The sequence below is a fragment of the Melopsittacus undulatus genome, chromosome 13 (assembly GCF_012275295.1).
Source record: "Melopsittacus undulatus isolate bMelUnd1 chromosome 13, bMelUnd1.mat.Z, whole genome shotgun sequence".
Classification (NCBI taxonomy): Eukaryota; Metazoa; Chordata; class Aves; order Psittaciformes; family Psittaculidae; genus Melopsittacus; species Melopsittacus undulatus.
This window is the reverse complement of record NC_047539.1, coordinates 5,282,569-5,303,188: the sequence shown is the minus strand read 5'-3', so window position 1 is coordinate 5,303,188 and position 20,620 is coordinate 5,282,569. Positions and strand designations below refer to the sequence as shown.

At 48.8% G+C, this 20,620-nt stretch overlaps 1 protein-coding gene across 1 annotated transcript in view; it reads right to left on the bottom strand.

Moving 5' to 3' along the window:
• Positions 1-17,200: 17,200 nt before the first annotated feature.
• The window catches only part of ZZEF1 (zinc finger ZZ-type and EF-hand domain containing 1), a 59,599-nt gene continuing 56,179 nt past the window's right edge, over positions 17,201-20,620 (bottom strand). Inside the window, exon 53 of the mRNA XM_034068821.1 lies at positions 17,201-20,357. Coding sequence (XP_033924712.1) covers positions 20,253-20,357 — 105 coding nt within the window. The 3' untranslated portion in view covers positions 17,201-20,252. The remainder of the gene's footprint in view (positions 20,358-20,620) is intronic.

The window sequence follows — 20,620 nt, the reverse complement described above, 5'->3', positions numbered from 1 at the left end:
AAACCACCAGCCCAAGGGATGAGGATGCTGAGCATATGAGGCAAGGGACCTCCTGGGGTGGGAAAGCCAAAGCTGTGATGCTTAAAATGCTACCAGGACAGAGCACTGCTGCCATGGGATGGCTTCTGCTTCCATGGCCATGGGAGATGCTCCCCATCAGCCCATGTCTGCACTGGCCTTAGTGCTTGGCAGGACCAGGCACGTGGAGGAAGATAAATCCCACAGCTTGATGGAAGAAGATGAGCCCCTTGGGATAACCCATCTCCTAGAGCCACTTCTTTTATTCAGGTGCAAAGCTGCAAAGACGAAAATTGAGCCAACAGTTTGAAAGCATCAATCCCACACCAAGGAATCATCAAAATACTGTCCAAAGAAAATGGGCTCCTCCGGGGCTGGCTTGAAGCAGAGCTGTCTGCTCATGGGGCCATTGGGGCTGGCTTGGTTATGGTTTCTTTTAATTGGTTTTAGCATTTGCAGGTCTTCATAATTTGCTAAGCAAAAGCAGCTCACGAGAGCTGGGGACCCTTCAACTGGCCCAGTTCCCCTTCCCAAGCAGCAGAAGCCCTCAGCCCTTCTAAAGTTCACCTTTTGCCATTGGCATGATGGCTGCTGAGCACAGCCCCAGTGATCAAACTGAGCTGTCCCCAGCCTCATCCCTCCCCTGGTTCATTTCCACCTCCTAGATGCAATTCAGCAATGCTCTTTCTGCAGCAGGAGACCAGAGGCCCCATGCTTCCCAATTGTGTCACCTTGTGCGTGTCCCCCTGTGCTGTGGCTGGCAGTGCAGGATGCCCAGCAGTGTGCTACAACCCCAACAGCGTTTTGGGGCTGTGCTGTGTCTCCTGTGTGTGGGATGGATGGTTTCATGCGGGTTGGGGTGCAGCCTGCTGCCTGCCTCTTCTCCTGGAAGTCTCTCACACCAATCTTGGCTTTTACATTAGTTTTACACTCCAAGTTTCTAGCTGCAGACATGCAGCGAGTCCTCTTCCAAATGCAAACCCCAGAATTCATACATTTAGAATCATCATTTACTTTAAAAGCCCAAATTCACTGCTCTCAGGCCCAAACTCAGGGCTCTGGAGGGAGGACCACACAGGGCATCTCCTGTTACCAGTGGGATGTGGCTGTAGGACTTGGCTTCCTTCACCACCAGAGCACCCTGCTCCCCACAGGCATCCAAAGCTCTGTGGCTCTGCACAACAACACCCCCCAAAACTGGAAAGCAAAACCCTTGGTGTTTCCCTTCTGCTTTTTCCATGCTGTAAAATGACACTGGCCTCTCTTCAAACTTCCCTATGAGGTCAGAAGCTCTCTCCCCCCACAGGTCAATGTGATCACATAAGAGCATAAATCCCAAGAAGCACTTGAAGTGAAACACAAAGAGCCAAACTGACTTTTGAAACATCAGCATCCCAAGGTGCAAAAAGCCTCAGAGGGTTTGCAAGACATCCCTGAAGGCAGAGCAGAGCTGAGCCCTCGTCTCCCACATCAGAAGCAGTCTGTGATCAAAAGAGTGGAAAAAAAAGGAAATCACAAGAACATTTGCTGCTGGAAGCTGCTGATGGGGAGGGCGCGATGTCTGGAGGAGCCCATAGCACACAGTGTGTGCCAAGGAAAGGGACGAGATGTGCTATCTCCTCATCCACGCTTGGTGCGAGACACAAAGAGCATCCCCAGTCTGGGGGGACCCTGGGCTCCTGCCTGGGCATGGTGGTGCCCACTATGAGCACCCTGCACCCCAACAAGCACCAACCAACCAGTTCAGTAGATTTCATCTGAAGACGGTGAGGAGGCGGCTCTGTGCAGATGGCATCAATACAGCTCTGCTGCCAGCTCCACAGTGTCATCGGTTCTGCTCAGCCTGAAGAGATGCAGATATAGAAAACAATGTCATTGTTGCTAGGATTTTTGGGCTCCGGCTGCCTGGCCAAGCTGGGAGTGTGTGGTGGTGCTGGGGAAGGACAGCCATGAGGGATGGTGTTCTCTCAGATGAAGAGGAAGATGAGTAACGTTGCTAAAGGCTGAGTCCTTTCAGTGCCCAAAGGCATGTTTTGAATCAGATCTCAGTTATCAGCAGTGTTTCTAGCTCCTGTGGGCTTCAAGAACACCAGAGCCTGGGCCTGCTGTGGATCTGGGGATGGGGACAAGAGCCACCCCCAGCTCTGAACTCACAGGAACATCTCAACCTCAAGGCACAAACCCACAAGAAATTGGTATTCATAAGACACCCGACATCCCTGTTTACTCCTGAATCACTCCCTCAGTGCCAGACTGGACACAGCTGCAGCACTGAGCAGTGAAGCTCCTTTAGACCCCTCATGTCTCATCGCACTGCAATGCCAACACAGGAGACATGGCACAAGGCAAATGCTCCAGCAGCTTCCAGCATTGCCTTGCCTGCCCCAGGCTTGCAGTAGTACAAGAGGCAGCCTGGTATTTCCCATATCCCTCAAATCAGATAGGAATACACCCTCCCACCCTCCAAAACCATGCAGAAAGGCCATTGCACAGCTCTAGGCACACCAAGGACCTGAGTTTCAGAGCTGTTTAGACAGTTGTGAGGCTCACCATACTCATGGTGCTCTCTGTCTTGAAGAACCTATAGCACTTGCACAGGATCCACAGGAGTTCTGTGACTTTTTGGAACCTGACTCTTTCCAGTCCCCGTTTGTTGTTGTGGGCAGCACTATCACCCCACTCAAAACGGGCATTTCTCTCTGACAAGCTCTGTGACCAATGACTATCAGCTCTGAAACCGTTTGGTGGGAGGCACACATCTCTGAGAGGTGATCCCAGAATCATGGAATGGGTTGGAAGGGACCTTACAGCTCATCCAGTTCCAACCCCTGCCATGGGCAGGGACACCTTCCACTGGAGCAGCTGCTCCAAGCCCCTGTGTCCAACCTGGCCTTGAATGCACCCTCCTTGCTGACCCCACACTGCCTGGAACATGCCAGGAACATTAGTTCCCATTTAACTGACCCCTGATCCCATGCACAGCCCTGGAACAGCAGACAGAGGCTGCTTTGTCTGGGACCTGACACCATCCCGCTCCATGCACCAGCAACAGGACACAGGGCAGCCCTGGCACTGGGCCGAGAGGATGGGGATGAGGAACAGCCTCGCACAGGAAAGTCTGTGAGTGCTCCAAACATCTGACATCCAGCCCAGCCAGGTTCTCATCCCTGAAAATACACAGCCCTGACCTACTTCCAGGGAATGCGAGCACCCGTTTAAACAAATCCCTGATAAATGAAGGCAAGGAACCATTTCCTCCCTGTTTCCTTCCATTAGAAATGAAACACTACCATTAATCACCAATAAAGAACTAAAAATGCCTGAACGAGCTGCTAGTGACTGCATGAGGCAGGTCCCTCTCTCCCAGCTCACCATGGACCTGACCCCAGGCACAGCCAGGCTGCCCTGAACCCAACCATTGCTCTCTCCTACCCACACTACACTAAAACCCCCAGAGGTGCAGAGCTGCTGTCAGGGGTGTGCTGAGGTTAACTGAGGCTCAGCCCCATGGGCACCCACTGCTTTAGTACTCCAATTCATTTGGTTTTTTACTCCAATTACTGTTATCTTTTCTTCCCTCCAGGAAAATCTTATGTGCCAGAGCAGTTTAGGCTCCACAGAAACAGGCTCCACACTGGGTACAAGTTACTCCTGGGGACGTTCCAATGGGACACAGGAGGGAAAATTCTTCACAATAACAATCAGCCTTTGGAATAGTCTCCCCAGGGAAACGGTAGATTCCCCAGTGTTGGATATTGTTGAGGTTCAGCTGGACAGGGTGTTGGGACACTAGTCTGGGTCATGCTCTGCCAGGATAGGCTGGAGCAGATGATCCCTGAGGTCCCTCCCAGTTCCATGGGTTTATGAACTCTTCAGGGTCCTTTAACTGTTGTTTTACACAGCCTGGGGCAGCCTCCGGCCACAGTGACCACTCCACCCTGTCCCCTCTAAAAGCAAACCCCACTTCAGAGATGGCAGTGAGCAGACACCTCCGTGGCTGCCACAGCACCAGTGCCAGTGGGGACGCACTGGGACACCGTGTCCTGGCCAAGCAGGAGCCGCTTGCTGGGGCTGGAGCAGTTATCTCCTCAGGGAGGAGGCAGGTGCTGCTTTGCACTTTACACACTTGGCTTCTGGAGGTAACTTGGGGCTGCTTTGCTTTCTCTGAACCAGATTAGGATCTTATTTGTGCACCACGCACAGGGCTGTTGACTTCATGGTGTTGGCAAAGCACAGCCCGCCCCAAAGCTCAGTGCTGGCCGCACTGGATGCATGCAGCTCTCAATGCAAAGGAGCGTGGGTCTTGCTCCAACATCAGCACTGCAAAGCATGCAAGAGACTCCCCTTCCCCAGGCAGGCTGGCTGTTAGCAGCGATGCTGTGGATGCTGAGCACATAGAGATGTCCTGGTTTCTGGGCAAAGCAATGCCTGCATCCCCTGTGAAATGGGGGACTTGTCTCCTTGGGTAAGTGCAGCACAGACCGTGGGGTGCTCACACCATGATGCTTGTGTTTCACCTGTGTGGTCACTGTCAGAACAGTTATGTGGCTGTAGGATGGGGCTGATGGCAAGTGCTGCTCTGCCTCCTCCTTCATCCTCCAGTCCCACCATACCCAAACTGGGGCCATCCCTAGGAGGGGACCTAAAAGGGCACAATACAAACCTAGGGACATTCCCCCCACCACCAGCAAGGAGCTCGGGAGCTGCCCTTCAGCTCACATCCCCTGCACTGCAGAGCCAAAGCTCACTCTAGCCCAGCATGGAGCGAGACACTTCCTGCTCTGGTGCTTATCTCCATGGCCAGGCGGCCTGGAGGAAGCCGAACACCCTCAGGCCGCTGCTCGGTGGCTGCCGGCCAAGGGTGCACTTGTGTTTCACACAAACACAGTGGGGATGGCGGCTCCCATCATGGCCATGGCACACAGGGTGTAGCTCACAGTGTTAGAGCACGGCAGCGAGGCCCTGCAAGCAGCATGGACCACACATAAGTAGTTCTGACCTGATTTCATTCTTCTATAATGGAAATCCACATGGACACATCCTGGTGGTCCTGGCTCTCGGGATCCTGATCTAAAAAGCCTTTGGGGGATTCACTTAGAGGTGTTGTGGGTCTTGTAGCAGAGGCAGTGTCTGTCCCTTTCCCTGGTCACCTCCTCACCAGTGCTCCAGAAGATGTCAGCAATGGCTGCAGGGCACAGACCAAGCACAGTGAGGGTCCCTGGATACATCCTTATCCAAGTTACAAACACCTCCTGGATACTGAACTCCTCATTGATGCACCCAGCACAGCACCCGCTGCACATGGCTTAGCTCCTGCATGACACCTCTCAAGGGGGAGAAGATGCCCCAGCCCATGTTGTGTCCTGCATTCCCCACTAATCAGCTGCACAACCCACTGCAGGGGTCCAGCAGTGTGACCCAAACCTCGGGCAGCTCATGGGATGCATACCCATAGCACACATACAGATTCTGCATCAATTATGCACAGTGCCTCCTCCTGAAGAGCAAGGCTTGCTGTCCTGGCACAGGAGACACTTACCTGCCATAAACATCCAACTTGGACCTATAAACCTTCCTGGGAAACCAGTTTAGCATTGCTCAAGCACACAGCAGTGCTTGGCTGTGATACTAAATTCACTCCAATAGAGGATGGACAGTACCTCCAACAGCTACAGGGGCATTTGGTTCTGTTTCATACCATTGGGTCACCCTGGCACAGGATGACATCCCATAGAGGCCAGCAGACCCCAGCATGTGCTGCTGAGGTGTTTCCAGAGGACATCCCTGTGGACAAGGCACCAGAGCATCCGTCTCTGCCTGTGTACACAGCATCACTGCATTGACTTCAGTGTTTCTGCAGCCTCACTAAGAGGCAGAAGGGGAATGTCCGGAGCAGACAGGCTGAAGGCAAACCCTGTGCTCTGTGGCTGGGGTTTGACATTTGAGGTTTCCACATGTGAGTAATACCCCAAGACGCTGCAGCAAACCTTCAGCAACCAACCATAAGCAATAGATGAGCACGAGCCCCTCAGCCCCCCAGACCCTGGCTGACAGCTCACAGACAGAAACAGAGGGGAATTAGCTAAGTAAATGATGCTGGAGGTGCTTATTCCATTAAAATACTCACTCACAGAGCATACAGCCCTAAAAGGGGACCCAGGTACTGGGATGAAGGGACAAGAGGCTTTCAGCATCCTTTGTCCCAGTCCCACTGGCGTTTTGCACCCTGCAACCACCCCAGTGGCATGAAGAAATGCCAAGAACATGGAAAACCTCGATAAGGTCAGCAAGGAGGAAACGGAGCTGAAATCCTCGAGTTTCATAAGGAGGTTTGACAATAGCCCAGAGAGTTGCCAACTTTCCTTTCAAGTGACAAGTGCGCTCGGAAACTTGAGGCTCTCTGCAAAGAGAAAAGCTGAAAAGAGAAGAAACTTGGTTAAAAGCAGGAGTTTTGGGCTGCTTTGCTGAGAGGCTTTGCTATAAGCTCCTGACGCAACAGCTCCCATTGCAAAAGGGATCTTTTTGCATTTCAAAGTTGGGATTGTCAATGCAAATGCTGCCGAGAAGCCAAAGCTGGGCCCTGCTGTGGGGCTAAGGGCTGGCCATGAGCAATGGGGTTTGCCCCTGGAGAAACCCTCAGTCCTGCTGGAGGATGGGATGGAGGTGAAAACCCTCCCAGGAATCTGCTCAGGGAGGAGGTGCATGGATGAAGCTGTTTCTTGTTCCAGATGGGGATGGGGAGCTCTGGAGGCTGCACCACCTGCTGTGGAGAGGGCAGCATTAAGCCAAAACCTTTGTTCAGCAGTAGAAATGAGTGAAAAAGCAGCATATTGGGAGCTGAGCTCTGCAGGGGTTTGTGCCCCAACAGGGGCTGCAGAGACCCAGCTCCAAAGTGCCAATAAAGCATTTGGACCCGAATAGACCTAATGCACATCTCCCAGAACCTTCCCTGAGCAAACCTGCTGGAAGCTGGGTTCTTGAATGACCTCGATTTTGGGCAGATCCAGCAATGGCCACAGGGCCACACCATCCCCATCACCCCCAGTGGTACTGGGGTCCCATCCTGCCCCTTCCAGAGGCAGCAAACAGTATCCCCAGCCCTGGCAATTAACATCTCCACGGGTCACTGGGTTTGCAAAGCATTTGGGATTTGCATTTAATTAAAATGAAGTATTAGGAAAATAAAGGCACTAAAGGCAGTTCCTTAGTGCAACTGGGCCAGGGTGAGGTCCATGGCGTGACCAATCCAAGGGGAATTGCATGGATAGGAGGACAAAACCCCCAAATTTGATGTAAAAGGGGGCGAGGGCAGGGGCTACAGCAGGGGCTGTGGCCTGGGCAGGCTGAGCACCAGCCAAAGCACACCTGAAGCACTCCGGATGACTCCCAGAGCTTGTTCGGTTTTGTCCTCCCTGCTTTAGCACAGGATTTGTATATGGAAAAAACATGCTAGGCGCATGACAACAGACCTGCTCCATCTGGATAAACAGTTAACCGAGCAGTCAAAATAGCTGGTGCTACAGAACAGCTGCTGGGACAGGAGACAGCGGCACAGGAGATGCAACGCTGGAAAAATGGGATGGGAGGAAGGAAGTGCTTGAGCGTGGGGATGTGGGAACCGGCAGTGGGAGAAAGCCCTGTATGAGCTGAGCCCCCCCTGTCATTGCAGTACCAGGGAGCCCCCCTGGGCTCTGATGAGCCTCTTCCCTGGAGCATCCTAAACCTGAGTGATGCCCCTACCCCAAACAGGGTGCCTGGCTCATGCCACAGGACCAGGGCAAGGGGGTGCCCCACAGCAATATGAGGGAGATGGCAGGTGCCCCTGTTCACACACTGTCCCCTCAGGAGCTCAGCTCCCTGTGGCTTACAGGGGTATTGGTGCTGGGGGCAGCTGCACCCATGACCCTGTGGTAGGTCCCCTTGCAGAGGCTTCAGGCTGGGGCAGCATCCTAAAAAGCTGCATGAAAATATCAGAGCTGTAGAAAACCTGCTCACTGGGAGAGCTGGGAGTGGGAATGGGAGATGCAGAGTGGGAGATGATGCTGGACCCTCTGGAAGGTAGCACTGTGCATCCCACCCCAGGCAGGACATCACCAGAGGACATCACCACCTTGCAAAGGACATTCAAAGAAGGGAATGGTCCTTTTCCATCCCTACTGATTAGATTGGGCTTAGGCCTGTTCCAGACACCAGAACCAGCTGCCTGCACTGGGAAGCCTGGATTAGCTTCCCCAGAAATGATGCAACAAGGACATGTTTCACCAAAAGGGAAGTTTTCCAGCAGAAAACTTGTGGCCATTGACCTGCTGGTCCCCAGATCCACACCCTGGACCCCACACCAGAACTACCAATGCCAATCAGGGATGGTTTCCCTGTGGCTGGAGTACAGGAACCACAGTTTCCACAGGAACTGGGCAGCTCCCAGCCATGGACATTGTTCACTCTAGGACAGGCCCAGCACCTCAATAGTGGCTTTTCTTAAGCACATCCCCAGGGACAGGGAGGTTCACATTGCTGGGAAGGAGCTGGAGCCTTGGCATCAGCTCCCCCTCTCCCCAGACACCCTGCAGCAAAGCTCTCAATGGGAACAGCTCTGCGGGATGAATGGGATGGAGCCTTTCCCACCTGCAGTGCCAGGATGCATCCCAACACACCTGTGTCCACCTTTCTACAAGCCACAGTAGGGCTATGGAGACAGTCACTTCAGAAGGTCTCAAATCCACCTCCCAAGCTCAGACTGGATCTTGCCATCACGTGGATGATGAAGAGCTATTCCTGAGCTCACAACCCTCCAGGCACCATTCCCATCCTTCCTCTCTCATCTGTTGTGCCATTAGGAATATAGTGCTTATTCCCACCACGTGGCAGGGACGTGACCACACAGCCCTCGCTCCATGTTAGATGTGCTCATGTTCCCATTACTGATTTCCAGTGCTACATACCTGGGTCATTATCATTAATAAACACTCATTTAATGGTTTCTATCTGATTCACTAAATCACAGCAGTGCCACCGGCAGGAGCAGCAGATGCTCCGGGTGGGTCAGTAGGAGTAGGAAGCATCACAGCATCACAGCAATAGGAAGCATCACAGATGGCTCCAATCCCGAGATCCAGGCAGTGGAAGCGCCTGATGGACACCCTGGATTGATGAAAAACCTATTAAAAGATTCATTAACCCTTTGAGAATTAGTCTATGATAGAAGCTCACTCTGAAATTTCCACGTTGGGAAAGGCCACAAAATGTCAAGGGAAGATTAGGGGGAAAAAAGCCATTGAGCTTTGGCCAAAACATTGTATTCCTGCAAGATCACTTTGTTTTCTTTGTGGTGTTTCAGAGCTGGTTACAGAGCCCAATCTAAAGCCAATTCTTTCCAAACGAGTGTAACTTTGCAAGCAAACAAGTGTAACTCTTTGCCCTGCCGGAGTGAAGAGGCTGCTCCAACATTGTCAGGCTCTCCCCTGGCTCCGGCTCCCCCACCCAGCGTGTTTTGAATCCGCTTTTATGAGAAATCAACAGCTGGAGAAAGCGTTGGGATTTTCCAATGGAAAAGGGCAGGAGGGACAGTGCTCCCTCAGGTTCCGCCTGTTAGCGCCTGGCTCGCCGGCCCCTCGGCTGCTGTGAGTTTTCCATTGCTGGAAATCTTAACTGAGAAGTGGATGTTTTCCCTGCAGCCACACGGGTCAGCGGCTCCCTGCACACAACCATTCCAGCCAGCGGGAGCCGGTGCTCCTGGAAAGCTGTTTTCCACCCGACAGCCTGGTTTGGTCTGACCGCAGGGAGCGGAGCAGCAGGGAAGCCAGACGGGCGCTCAATGCTCTGGCCCTTCCTGCTTATGAGCCCCGGCACGGCTCCATCCCTTCCAGATGTGCCTGTGCTCCAGATGTGCAGCACCACAGCAAACCAGCAGCAGCCCTTGGGGGTGTCCCATGGAGCTGGTGTCAGGGACATAGGATCATGGAAACATCCAGGTTAGAAAAGACCTTTTACGATCCTTAAGTCTGACCATTGCACCAGCACTGCCAAGTCCACCTCTAAACCATGTCACTTGTCTACATTTAAGTACTTCCAGGGATGGTGACTCCACCACTGCCCTGGGCAGCCTGTTCTAATGCCTGAGCACCCTTCTGGGGAAGGCATTTTTCCTAATACCCAGTAAAAACCTCCCCTGGTGCAGCTTGAGGCCATTTCCTCTTGTCCTACTGCTTGTTACCTGGGAGAAGAGACCAACCCCACCTCACTGCAACCTCCTTTCAGGCAGCTATAGAGAGCCATAAGGTGCCCCCTGAGCCTTCTCTCCTCCGGACTAACCCCCCCAGGTCCCTCATCAAACCCCTCCAGATACCCCATCAGACTTGTGCTCCAGACCCTTGACCAGCTCCATTGCCCTTTGCTGGACCTGCTCCAGAGATTCAGCAGGGATTCTGCAGTAGAATAAGACATGGCTCATGCTACAGCAGATCCCAAACAGCTCCAACTTCAGGCACGATTCAGCAGCTCTAGCACAGCGCTTGGGGTGAGGTCAGCACAAGCACAGGGCTGCAAAACCTCAGCAATGTTGCTAAACCAGCCTTGTTTTATGAAGAACTTAAAGGTATTTATGGTTTTTTGCAAGCAAGAACGCACTCCCCACCTGCCAAATGCACCACATTTGTCAAAAAACGCAATTTCCAACACATTAAATATTTACAAGCAAACCCAAAGCTGCAGGACAATAAGTAACAATAACATTGGGGTGAAATAAGGAGGAAATGTCACTTAATCCTGTTGCCAGTGTGCACGAAAGTAAGGCCAAATCCTGGAAACCTGCTCCCTGCCTCCAGCCCAACCTTGTCACCAGGACCATCACACCTCTGTTCTGCCTGGGGCTTTATATCCCCTGAGGCTTTTCCCCTCTCCTCTTTGGGTCCCAGCAGGAAGGGCTGGAGCTGTGGGATTAAACCTCACAGCCTGGGGGTGGAATTCTCTGCCTGGCTCCAGAGGTTTCCCATCCTGCAGCAGTGAGTCAGTGGAGAGTGTGACTCAGTGTTCAGTGCACAGAGCAAGGAAAGCAAACACTGGCAGCTCCTCCACACCAAAACGGTGGATCCCATGATTCCACAGCTAGGGACAAACCTCAGCCACATCTGGCAGGGGAAGAAATGAAAAGCAGGATCCTTAGAGTCAGGTCACCTCAATAAAGGTGAAGATAAGCCCTGTCTGCTCATGGATGCCTGAAATCCATCACCAACCTGAACCTGGGGCAGAAAGAGCTCCTTGTGCAGAGGCAACGTTTGCAAGTGAAGGGAAATCCCCCCCAGGATCATTTCCACCTCTGGATGTTTTCCTTTGGGCCTGCAGCAACCACAGCTCATGAAGGCTGGATACTTCCCTTTTCTAAACGTCCCTAACAAGCAATGCAATACCCTGGGAAGGCTCCTGGCACGAAGGAAAGCGCAGGGCCAGGATGCTATGGAAGAAAAGCCATCCTTCATGCTGCACTGTGCTAATCTGAGGAGCTGGGCCAGTTCCTGCTGCCTGGTGGGCACATGAGGTCAATATCCCAAACCCACTAATGTGGGGAGGTTTTATGCATGGAGGGAAAGCACTCAAGTGAGGAAACCCCTTGGTGTATCTGCAGCATTCCTGCTGATGGTGTATAGGGACATCAGTGTCCCCAGCCCTTCCCAGGGACCTCGATGCAAACCACACTGTCCCCAGCCCTGTCACCATGGGCACAAGCATTGTAAGGGTAAAAGCCAGCAAGCAAAGCTGTGCCAAGGAGCTGCAGCTGAGCAGGCTGGTTTGGGGCCATCGCCTGCAGAAACCAGTCCCAGGGAGCAAGGGTTTCCTGAAGCAGGAAGGGTGACGAGGGCACAGGAGCAGGGCTGAGCTTTCCTCAGGGTTTTCTTTTAGGTGGCAGAGAAATCTGACAGCAACAGAAAGGAGCTGGAAAAACAAATAGGTGTGACCGGCAGCAGAGGGGCCGTAGCTATAGCAATGGGACAGGCCCTGTTGACAAAAGGCTGCACAAAGGACCTTCTTTTAGAGGTTAAAAGCAGTTCATGAGCTGGCAGGACTCCCTGGGGCTGCCACTGTGGCCCTGGGAGGCACGAGCTAACAAAACAGGATGGAGAGGAGCACAGAAGCATAGAATGGTTTGGGTTGGAAAGGACCCTAAGGTCATCCTGTTCCAACCCCCCTGCCATGGGCAGGGACACCTCACACTAAATCATATCACCCAGGGCTTCATCCAACCTGACGTTCAACACCTGATCATTACATTGCACCTGGAGGTGCAGCACACCCCGAACAGCCACAGGTCCCTGTCTTGCCTTCCTCCTCCTCTGTCCCCTGCAGAAAGTGGGGTCTGGCTCAGCAAAAACCTCCTGGAACATCCAAGCCAACAAAGGCGGCAGCCTGTTCCAATGCCTGAGCACCCGTTTGGGGTGGAAACCGTTCCTAACATCCCGTCTGAACCTCCTCTGGCACAGCCCTGGATGCCACCCTTGTCTCTGTACCAAGAACAGGCACTTCCCGGTCCCCACGACGGGACTCGCTGTTCCCGGTTCTTGGCTGCCTGGGGAGGGCTCCGGAGCTGCGGGAGCAGCGAGCTGGGAAGGAAACGTGTGTGGTTTATGCAGGGGAAACTCTACCGGCAGCAGCTGCAGCAGCACCGATGGCTCAGACTGAGCGCAGACCCTTGCACCCTTCACAGACCCGGGGGGGCACGGAGCATTGAGCACTGCAAAGCAAGCAGGCAAAACCCCTAAGGAACTGGAAGGATCCTTCTCATGCCCTTCTAACACTTATTTTGGCTAGGAGACCTTGTGGAGCAGGGCAGCATCTCTAATTCCTACAGTGCATTGCAAGCACAGTGGGACCTCCTAGATATCAATCCACACTGTTCATCCATGGATTCCCCCCCTTGCCTGTGTTTCGGAGTTAAAGAAATCTATAGGCTCTCAGCAGCAGGCTCTGCTGGGTTTAAGCATTATTAGTGCAAAATTCAGGAGGGGTTTGCTTTACTCTCTGAGAGCTTTTGAGTTTATGGTAAATAAAGGAACTATTTTCAGCTCCCTGGGTCCTGCCTCCCACAGCCTAATGAAACCACAGGAGATAACGGGCACATTGGGGAGGGCATGAGCAAAGAGCACACTCTCCACCATGCCATCAACTCTGAAGAAGCTGAGACACCTTCTGCAGACAAATAAGGTGCCAGAAGATCAAATGCATCAGATGTATTTTGAGACCAGTGAATGAGAGGAGGAAAAGGCAGTTTTTCAGAAGACAATCATTAAAGGCAAAGAGACATCATTTGAAATCCAGCAGCATATCCAAAATTGACCCTGTGGAGGATGAAACACTTTTTTTTTCCCCTTTAAATATTAATATTCAGAGTATGAAGGAACAAAAACATCTTTAAAAACCCCAAAGGGAATTGGTGGGGAGAAAAAAGCCCAACGTGATACTCCAAGAAGCACAAGGTATGGGGGTATTTCTGTGAAACCATTGACATTTTTTATTAATGAGCTTTCTGTGGGTGGTTTATGTAAAGGAGAAGGGTAAGAGACACAGACATGACTTATTCTCAAGACGAAAGGTCTCCTGACTCAACGCTTCTCCTGACTCAAGAATTCATCTTTGTGTTTTCTGCCTTCGCCAGATCCTGCTGGATGCAAGACAAAGCTGTACAATTTGTGAACTTCCTATCAACAGAGCAGGCTGTTTAGGCTCCAAGGCAACAAAACCAAGTTAAAGCCTCCTCTGAAATGCTTCACTACATATGCTTATTACTACACCTTAACTCCGGATTTAATTTAATCTAAGCACAGTGATGAACTGAAGCCCTAATAAATGTCTTGTTACGTATATATATTGAAGTCCCCTCTTTTATAGGTATTCTATAGAAGATGACTTATTAGAGAGCAAAAAATCTTTATAGGATGCTTTTACTAATGAGAAAGTGTAAGGGGAAGCCTTTTGTGTCATTCCTCAGGCATTAATATAGGATCAGTCACTCAGAAACTCAGACTGAGCTTCAACAACATGCAGTTGATGGCAGGAACTACACTACAACCCCTTCCAGGATTACAACCCCTACATGCACTACAACCCCCACTTGCAAAGCCCTCCTAGAGCAATACTCTGCCACTGCCCAACAGTACAGAAATAACTCAGTCATGTAGGTTGTGGAAACGTACTGGGTCTGGTTAACAACACATGGGGAAGGTACATTTAAATAAAGTAATGACTAAAACATGCTGTGCATCACTTCACCTCTTCACTTTGTTTTACCTGTCCATGTTCCTGATGCAGCAGCAATGCCAGTGGATGAGCAGAGCAGCAGTTCCTTTGGAGTCCAGTAAGAGATTCTGTTGGCTCCTCGAAATTGTATGTGGTTGAGGAGGTTAAAACCTCTGGGGGGCTGAAAGGCAGCGAGGTAAAAGCTGAGCTCCAAACCCAGCTCCACAGAGCTGCATTAAAGATAAAGGCAATCACTCATGACAAAGAGCTAAAAACTTGGAATCAGATGGTCTTTACGGTCCCTTCCAACCCGAACAATTCCATGAATAATTTTACATGTCAGATATTAACCATGATGAAGTAAGAAGATAGAATGTTTAGCAACTACCTTCCCAACACCTCCTGGAAGAGAGCAAACACCATCCGAGAGCAGCAAGCCCGATACCAGTTCTCCCTGTATCCCTAAAGAAACACCGCACACATTGTCTCTGCCAAGAGAAGGAGCCACAAAACACACCTTTGTGGGGGGCTTGCAGCAAGGCACAGAGATGCACTAAAGCAGGTCATTAAAGTAAGAGACAACTGAAAACGTGTCACTGTAGTCACTGCTCAGAGCCATCAGAACACAAGCAACCTCACCACAATTAGGCAAACCTCAGTCCTTTGCAGGTAGGAATGGGGAACACTCCCCAGCAGTGCTTGGTGAAGGGACATTCACTGACAGATGTGTTCCACACCATGCCTACACAATGGAGCACCTCATCTAGCAGTCACTCATGTGCAAATGCAGGTCTCAAAATGGCTTGGAGGAAGCATGGCTGATGCTATAGGTGCTAGGAGATGCTAACAAAGTGCTTTGGAAATAAGCCTGGGAGAGAAGGTACCACTGACAAATATTTGCAGGCACTAGAATTTTATATTCCTTTGGTTTTAATAAAACTGACTTTTTCCCTGCAAGACAAGCTTAAATATTTGTTATTTGCACTGCAAATGTTAACAACAAAAAACCCCAGTAATATTTATGAGAAGTCAGACAGTGAAGTGGGGAATGGAAGCAAGAAACCAGCTTTAAAAAAGAGAATACAAACAATCATCAGGAAAGCATTTGTAAGGAGAAACTCCCCAGCAAAACCCATAGCACTTAGGTGGAAAGATCTCTTGTCTCCAAGACAGTCTGGTTTTCTTTTCTCTACTTCTTCTCCCTGTGTTCCCTAAATCTAAGCAAACATTCGCAGCCCTTGAATATAAAAAGAACAACTCGCTAAATGCTAAGGACCACTCCAAAACTGAGATCTCCATCTATTTATCAGCAGTGCTTGTTGATGTTTCCAATTGGAGGAAACAGTTGGGGCGGGCGGGGGGGGGGGGGGGGGTGTTAAAGGGTTTATTCCTCCTTAGATTGCATACTCATTTGTGAGCCCCACCACAATGTTGCAGCCTGGGGTTGAACTGGGTACCAACTTTTTATTATTCTTTATGATTATTATTTATAATAATCAGGCAAGATTATTGCAGAATAGACACAATTCAAAGAGACCTAACCATCATGGAAAGAATGAGCTTTAATCTTACTTCCTTTACCTCTTACTTAATTCCTTCCCTATTCATAGTGGATTTCTCTCTTATTCACTTGAATTGGAATTGACTTCTGTGATTGAAATTCAGAGGTGGGCCAGACTGCTGTTTCCCATACAAAGCCCAGCACAGTTCCTGTTTTTCCAGGCCATTTTACCAATGCACATTCAGTTATTATCCAGCCTGATCTCCTGAAGTGTTGAAAAGTGTCCCCTTTACATATATTAATTTGTTTCCCAACATTCTGGTAGCTTTGCCTAAAGACCAGGTCATTCTTTTCATAGGCTCCCCTGGTCGTGGCTGTTGTTTGTGTCCTGGAAACAGGGTAGGCTCCTTGTGCGGGTGGTTTCCCCAGCTGATATCCAACATGACTCACTTCTGGTCGCAAGAAACCACATTCATCATTAAAAAGGGAAAGTACTGAATCAGATTATCAGAGCCTTGCTCTGCTCCAACGTGCCCATGTTTTATAGCAGGGCACCTTCATGGATTTGCAGATGGTCACTGCATGTTTAAGATTATAAAAAGGGCAGGTCTTGACCTAATGGAACATTGCAGCCTAATTTGGACCTCTTGGAAGGAAAACATTTTTAATCAACTTGTTCTGAAAAACAATGTTTCACAAACATGATGGTTGTGACCTCCCCTACACCCCAGGGCTGGGACCACACTAAATTTAACAGCAGATTAAACTGAACGTGTTCTATTTACCACTGTGCTGAAGCCTCAGACGCAGCTGGCTCAGGGGATGCTCCTGTGCATCATGATGCACAGCTTCATGACCATACTATTTGTATGTAATAAAATTACCTAATTAACCGTTCCCTGAGCAGGTGGAACCAGTGGAAACAATTTCCAGCTTTAGGTAAATACAGAAAGACGTCAACTTGCTCATACTTCCCTGAACAACCCTTTCCTCAAGCCAAACCCAAGGTAAATAAGCTTCTACACTGAGCTATTAGACTAGGTAGGCACAAGCACCTCCACTGATAGATGCTACTAGTTAAAACCAAGAGGTACCAAGCCAAATCTCATCTTTACATGAGTCATCTGGGGCCCCAGATACATGTTTCAAATGTGAAAGTAAACACAGGCACTGAAACCAGTGTATATCCATGGGAAACCTTCGTTTTTAGGATAAGGCCACTGGAGTGTATGCAACAGGGCTAGAATTTAAGAGATGACTCCAGAAGTACATATCATATGTAGTTCAATACAGTATCAGATAGTATACATCCTGACTGCATGAAGAAAGTGTTGTTACAGGCACTGAAATTGAAGATACCCAAGAAAGCCCCTGGCCCTCACTGCAACCCCAAGCATTCACCACTGAGTGAGGAGAGGAAAAAAGCAAACAAAAAACCAGATATTGTGTTGTACATTTTTGTTTTTATAGAATTTTTACAATATATTTCTCTTCATTTGCATATTTTACCCACATCTGTAGCTTTCTTTTTACATGTTGAACTGAACTGGAAGAAATCTAAAGGCCTGATATATTTTAAACAACTGATAAAAATTGCAAAGTATTAAACCCGTAAGAAAAGAAATTATAAAACTCTCTTTTGTGTTTAATGAAAGCAAGTCAAATCTATCATTAGGAACAATATGGTTTGATTTAAACACATCATCAGGTGATTTAGGCAGGACAACTTTTGTTTTTGTTACATTAGGCACATTTTTTCTGCATACCTGTTTTTCTCAGTTCTATACTACTCAATAATATCATCCACATCCACTTGGAACTGCTGCAGGATTCTCAAAATGTGATTGATCATGAATATTCATTATTGGTATTTGTTTCCTTTCTTTATAACTATCAGAAGGAAAAAAATGATTAATAATCAGTGTTCCTTGTCTCTTAAAAAATCCATAATGAATGAGTTGTAAGGCAGCAACAGATTCGGTGTCAACTCAGGTCACAGTCCTTCAGTTCCATCTAGTGGGTAGAGATTATAGGTAGTGGACACTGTTCCTAGACAGTCCCTTTAGGGCAAGGCGACTGACTCATGAGGCCAGTTACTGCTGGTAGAGTAAGTTACAGTGGTACACCTAAGTAAGGAACACTGGCCACTCCTGTGTCATCCTTGCAGCCTCATGTCTTTATACAGAGAGCAAAAACACAGTCTACTGGGGAAAAGAAAGTGACTATGCTAGAGCCATGAGAGGTTCTGTGAAGGTTTATTTACAGTCTTCATCCCTGATGTGAAAAAAGAAAAAAGCCTTCTCTGACAAACACAGCAGATCTCAGCAGCATGCTACATGCCTTCGCACATCAGCCCATTGCATATCCTTGACCACGTAGCCATGGATTCACACTGAGGCAGTGAACAGAAGTCCTACTGCTCCAGAAGAGCAATTTCAAAATGCTCACCTCCCCATCAATTTGATCCCCTGAAGGAGACTAAAAACCATCTCACTTTGGTGGAGCAAGTCCTCAATCCCAGAATCAGCTCATGCTGTTAGGAACTGCGGGAACAGTTGCTCCTCAGAGATCTCTCAGACACCCCTGCACTGAGATTGCAAACTCCAATATATTACTCAGATGTGGGAGCAAAATGAACCATGTCTTAAAGGTGTGCCCCAACTCTGAGAAGTCCCTTCCCATCACGATCTCATTCGGGAAGGAAGGAGGGCTTTAATCTTCAAGTATACTTGAGGAGGGGGTTCAAAGCAGTATCTCTCCACCTCCTTTCAGACTTTGATAAATGGTACATTTTCCCTGAATTCTGGCATTCCCATTTGCTAAGAGGGCCACTCCGATCCTGAAGGCAATGGCTTCAGCATAGTGCTGCTTGGTCTTCAGTTTTAAGTCTTTCAGGCAGAATAATCACATTCTGATTTAAGCCGATCTGAAGCAACATTCGCTTTGCACTCACCTGGCTGAACAGAATTCAAGTAATCTCTAACTACAGCACTAGAGGCCCTCCAAGAAAAGGGGATACATTACAGCACATTTCCCTCTCAGGGGAAGATTGGACCAGCCTTAAAATTCCAGCCCCAGCAGGTAAGACCATCAATTCAGAGGTCACCCCCCAGTGCAGTGCTCCTGTACACATTGCATATTGACATTTAGGCACCACTCCCCTTTTGGACAAGCAAGGTCCTTGGGCAAGCATATTCCTTTCTGATAGAGCCACTGCCTTTACACAACCTGCATTCAGTTATTACTGAAGCTTTTGGGGCCCTTTCTTTCATACCCTGATGTTGATGAAGGAAGAAAATGATTAGCATAAATTTCTTTGAATTCATACCTGACAAGACCATATTGTCTAATGGTATAGAAAATGCACCCCCAAATGCTTTTTTGTTCTTTATAATTCTTTGGAAAGGGAATAATCAGCATAGTTGAGCAGGAAGAAAGCCAATTTATTTCAGCATAAAAGGTCTGCAATTGATTCCATGTTCACTAGGAGTAATGCAGTTATTGCTCTATATGGTAAGACTCGATTGATCATTAACCCCCACCCTGAGTGCTGGGAGTCTGAGTTCCCAGCATTGCCAAGAAGGACCTCCCAAGCCACTAGTATTGAAATAATTGGAAGAAAAAAAGCTTCATTAACAATGTCTTGTAAAGATGTGATCTTTGAGAAACATATAAGTTCCTCAGTTCTTCATATTACCACTGCTTTGTGAATGAAGGCTAGCCTTTGTTCTCCACACTAGAATGATGTACTACTTAGAACATCACACTGGAGATAAGTAAAGAATAGACTTAGTGTGAGGTGTCCCTGCCCATGGCAGGGGGGTTGGAACTAGATGATCCTGAGGTCCTTTCCAAACCTAACAATTCTATGATTCTATGATCCAGCTGATCAAATCAAAGAACATGAGAAACAAACTTCTTGCACAAGGATGCTCTGAAACTGGAATCCTTTAACTGCTATGCGAATCACCACAATTTGTTTTACAACCTGTAGTTTAGCAAGAATTAAAGTCTTTTTTTCTTGGGTAGTAGCCTTCAAAGCAAAAGCAAACATGACAGGATTCAAGTTTGGGCCATTTCTGCATCAGCCCACCAGGTTATGGTTTGCCTATCTCAGTTCAACTACATACAACAGACACTGCTGATGCCATCACTCTGAATCATTTCCATGTCAGGTTCCATCAATCAGGTTTCCTATGATACCAATGCAGGGGCCTTCCATTCTCAGCTACCTTCTTCCATTTACTTCCTCTGGGTAAAAAAAAAATGTATTGTTCAGTTTACTCTAACATGCTACAATATGTGCATACATAACTGTAGGCGACGCGTGAATTACTTCAAGATGTGCTTTTTCATTGAAGTGCGCTTTTACTTTTACAAATTCTACATCAAGGTGGAAGGAAGGAAGGAAGGAAGGCAGGCTGCAGAGTGCTCATACACTGAAGCTGAAGGAACTTTCCTGAACAGAGTTAAGATGTCCGTTCCAATGTCCTATGGACAAACTACTCTATTCCATGCACTCCGGCCTGAGCCAGTATTGAACATTCCAGAAACTTGTGGATTTGTTTGGATAGTTAATGGCAAGGCTGATAGCAGCAATGTTTTTCAGGGCCTAAAAGAGAGAAGGAAAAAGAAAAGTCACGATTCTTCTCAATCCAAAATGAAAGAAAACCTTGTATGAAATTAAACAGAAATAAATAACCATCCTGTTTCTAGCTGGTCCTCTCATGGCAGTGCAACGATTGTCATGTATCCAGGCAGTTCCAGCAAGGCAACTGCATCTCCACTATTGAAAGACCAGCCTCCACCCCCATTTCTACATTCTGGCAGTTTGGTAAACCAGATATATATACCTGATGACACCCAATAGCCAGT